We start from the raw sequence: 4,210 nt of genomic DNA on the forward strand, positions 1-4,210 counted from the left end.
AGAGCGGCTACTTCTGATGTGCTCTTCACAGCTTACATGTATGTTCATAGATTCCGTGTTAAGATTTTTAGTTCAGTCGAGAAATACATGATTTTGAAAATATGAAATATTTTTCTTTACAGCGTGGATTCACACCATATTTGCTCTGTCTTCTCGAAAAGAAAGAGGAGATGGCAGAATTCTTGAAAGCAAAGGGTGCAGATGTGCATGCTGAGGTTGAATGGAAAAGGTACAGTTCCTCCTTCATAATCTTAGTGCTGTTCTTGAGTAGTAACAATCACTTAACTCAGGAATTCTAAACCGATAGGAGAAAGATTCACCTACACTCACAGGAACAGTGAGAAACAGCAACACCAATGAAGGGTCGAGTAGGAAAAGGGCTGTTCAGACTGCAACAGGAACAACAGTCTAAGCAGGTTCAGGGTCTCTCTTACCATGTACTGGCTTTCCTATTTTATGTCTAATTGGTTTTGGTCAAATGGCTTTATAGTAGCTAAGGGAATGTCATATTAGCATTGTTTATATTTAGAATGGGATTAAACTTACTTCTATGCGTAGTAGTGTTTTGCCTGCATGGCTCAGGTGTATCCATTTCTTGCAATACCAGTGAAAGCCAGAAGAGAGGGTTGGACTCCCTGGAACTGATTTATGGATGGTTATCAGCCACCATGTGAGTGCTGGGAACCTATCTTGAGTCTTCTGCAAGAGAAATTAGTGTTCTCACCTGCTGAGCCACCTGTCTCTCCCCAACATTGTTTGTTTTTATTTTTTTATTTATTTTTTACTTTTTTATTTTTTATTTTTAGTTTTTACTTTTTGGTCTTTTTGAGACAGGGTCTCTCTGTAGTCCCAGCTGAACTGGAACTCACTATGTAGACCAGGCTGGCCTCGAACTCACAGAGATCGACCTGCTTCTGCCTCCTGAGTGCTGGGATTAAACGCGTGCGCCACCACGCCTGACTGTTTTTGTTTTTTAATGTGTATTTTTATTGAATTTTTGTGCATTTCATATAAAATATCTTAATCGTCTTTATGCCCCTCCCCATCCACATCCTCCCATATCCCCCCACCCCCACCAGATTTCATGCATTCTGTAATATATGTTAAGGAAGGCCTATCAAGTCAATTTTGTGTATCCAGAAGTCCCTTGGTGCGAGTTCATCCACTGGGGTCTAGTCATTCTATCTAAAGCCTTTCCCTTAAAGAAGATCAGCTATCCTTCACCCAGCCATAATTAGCTGCCAATAGTTCTTTGGCTAAGTTTGGGGCCTGCTGGCCATTTCCCCAGTTCTCCACGGGGTTTTTGTCTAGTTAAGTTTGCACTTGCTGACCCCATTGCTATAAGTCCATATGAGTATGTACCCAGAGGCTTGGAAGACTCTGTTTCCTTATGATCATGGACCAACCCTGGCTCTTACAGTACTCGCAAAGCCACGTACAGACACACATCAAAAAGGTCATCCACTGTGATCAAATCGGCTTTTTTCCATCATTGTTTATTTTTAAAAGTATGCACTCAGTTTAATTTTTTATTCACAAGTAAATTCATAATGATTTCTTGGGAGTTCCATTCTGTTTCTTATATATTTTCTTTTCTTTCAAATGCTACACTCAGCACAAATATGTTTTCCAAAATGTCTCCTGTTCCCTTCTGTTTTATTTTTTTTGAATTGCTTTTGCAGAATACTAAGGTGAGGTTATGCATAATGAACAATTAAATGCTGTTACCAGATCCTTTGATTTCTTTTTCTTGTCCTCTCTAATTTGTTTTGATGCTGTGTTTGTCAGCTATTCATCTTTGTGCCCTAACACGTGAAACAGCTGAGGAGATGACAGATTGATTTGGGCTTATGGTTTCAAACTAAGGTGGTCTGAATTGTTTGCCTTAGGTCTGGGGCAAGACAGGGTATCATGGTAGAGGGCCCCTGTGGTGGGGAGAGGGGATTCAGCTCCTGGAAGCAAGGAAGCAGAAGACAGAGGAAGGTTGTAAAGATAGCATACACCTTCACAGGTATACTTGAAGAAACCTGCTTCCTCTAACTAGGCCCCACCCCCTAATAGACTCTCCTGCTATGAGCTCCTCTATGTCTTTTCTAAAAATATTTTATTTATTATTTTTATTTTATATGTATGTATGTATTACCTGCAGGTATGTAAGTGCACCCATGTCATGCAGTGCCCACAGAGGTCAGAGGAGGGTGTGGGATTCCCTGGAACTGGAGTTACAGATGGTGGTTTGCTGCGGCATGGGTGCTGCGAATCAAACCTGGGTTGTCTGCAAGAGCAGCCAGTGCTCTTAACCACCTAGCCATCTGTCCAGCGTCTAACTCCTCTGTCTTGATCCACCCATGAAAATAATAACCGTCATGGTCCAATCACCTGTCAACGGTGCTGCAATTTTGTGGCCGCTTCATGTTAAAACCATTAACGCCAGGAGATGTCTGTGTGCTTAGTTGGTATGAATAGAAAGGAAGAAAATAGCATTAACTGGATAAATGTTACCTTGGTGAAGATAAGTTATAGCTAGGTGACAAACAGGAGGTTTTAGATTCACACAAGCCTGGGTTTAATTCCTTGCTTTCTGTATGCTATATTATGACTGGGAACATTGCTGATAACTACAAATATCTCCTGCTATAAAAAGAAGATAATATTCATTATTTAATGTGGTACTGGAACTTGAACCAGTGCCACAAGCATGTTAGGCAAGCACTGTACATCCCCAGCCCAGTAAGATAACATTCTTTTATAAAATTATTTGTATTATGTGGGGGGCAGGGAGTCATGAGCAAGTACCCCTGGATACAGAAGATGTCAGACCCACCCCGCCCCCGAAGTGGATTTCCAGGTGTCTGTGAGCAGCCTCATGTGGGTCCTAGGAACAACTCCAGTTCTCTGCGAGAGCATTATGCACTCTGGATAACATTCTAGAAAGGCAGCTGTAATGTTGTTTATACAACACGTAGATCATAGCCTAGCATAAGTAGATCATCAACAAGTGTAAATGCTGCAAACATATTTTGTACTAATCTGTTTATAATATCAATGTTGTCATTTTAATGATGTAAATAACATTTTTTATTTGGAGCACTGGATGTTCTTGTAGAAGACTCAGGTTCAGTTCCTGGAAACTACATGGTGGCTTGCAACTGTGTGGGTGGTGGAACATGCCTTTAGTCCCAACACTTGGGAGGCAGGGGTTGGTGGATCTCTGACAACTAGGCCAGCCTGGTCTACATAGCCCTTTCTAGGGCAGCTGAGGCTATAGGGAGACCCTGTTTCAAAATGCCAAAAAAAAATCCTTTGTAGATTTCCAATGTAAATTATATTAGGGAATCAAACCAAAAAATGAAAATCATTTGGTAAATTGTTTTTAATGTAAATATTAAAATAATTATCACTTTTTTAATGTTTCACAGTGAGACAACAGGTTTAAAGTCAATCCTTAAGTCTGCACAGATTGGCACAGGTAAGATTCATAATAATATTTTGCTCTAGTTGGTCCTGCTCCAAGTAAAAAGTTTACTTAGAAAGAAGCGAAGAAAATTAAGTATGAATGCTGCTATATTGTTTCTTAATCAGTTTTCTAATATCCTAGAAATTTGGGGTTATTTATTAAATTAATTCTAAGATACTTCTAATACGGAACCATAGTGTCAGAAAATTTTTACTTTATTTTGGTCACAGATGTATGAAATGGTTGTTGTTATTACTATTATTTGTCTTTTTGAGACAGGACCAACTAGTGGCCCCAGATGGCTTAGAACTCTCTATGGAGACCAGGGTGGCCTTGATCTCAGAGAGTCCTCTGCATGGCTGGGATTAAAGACATATGCCACCATGCCCGTCTATATATGAAATATTATCATATAAAAATGAAAACTATGCTTTGGAAGGACAATTTCATTAGAGTTTAAAAGAGTGTATATCAAGTCAGGTAGAATATAAACCTCAGCAGATGCTCATATTAGAGTGGATAAAAAAATACTCATACTATTTAAGGTGGAATGAAGATCACACCCATGATGGATGAAAAGTCACATCACACAGAGAAAAAAAGATTTTTAGCATAGTACTGTGTATGTCCTTTATGTCCTGGATAGGTATATTATGGCAAATTGGACTTGTTATAAAATAGATTTTTCTTCGTTTTTGCAATATAGACATTTTATTTTGTACTTGAATACTTGCATGGTTTAACATCAGCATA

The 4,210-nt window shown here is 39.2% G+C and overlaps 1 protein-coding gene across 1 annotated transcript in view; it reads left to right on the forward strand.

The window, feature by feature from the left end:
• LOC108491618 (ankyrin repeat domain-containing protein 7-like) overlaps positions 1-3,469 on the forward strand; it is a gene marked incomplete at its 3' end in the record, with an annotated part of 7,909 nt that extends 4,440 nt beyond the window's left edge. Inside the window, exons 4-5 of the mRNA XM_017802247.2 lie at positions 123-229; positions 3,420-3,469. Of these exons, the coding sequence (XP_017657736.2) occupies positions 123-229; positions 3,420-3,469 (157 nt within the window). The remainder of the gene's footprint in view (positions 1-122; positions 230-3,419) is intronic.
• Positions 3,470-4,210: the final 741 nt, after the last annotated feature.

The sequence above is a fragment of the Nannospalax galili genome, unplaced genomic scaffold (assembly GCF_000622305.1).
Source record: "Nannospalax galili isolate Female #2095 unplaced genomic scaffold, S.galili_v1.0 scaffold3085, whole genome shotgun sequence".
Lineage (NCBI taxonomy): Eukaryota > Metazoa > Chordata > Mammalia > Rodentia > Spalacidae > Nannospalax > Nannospalax galili.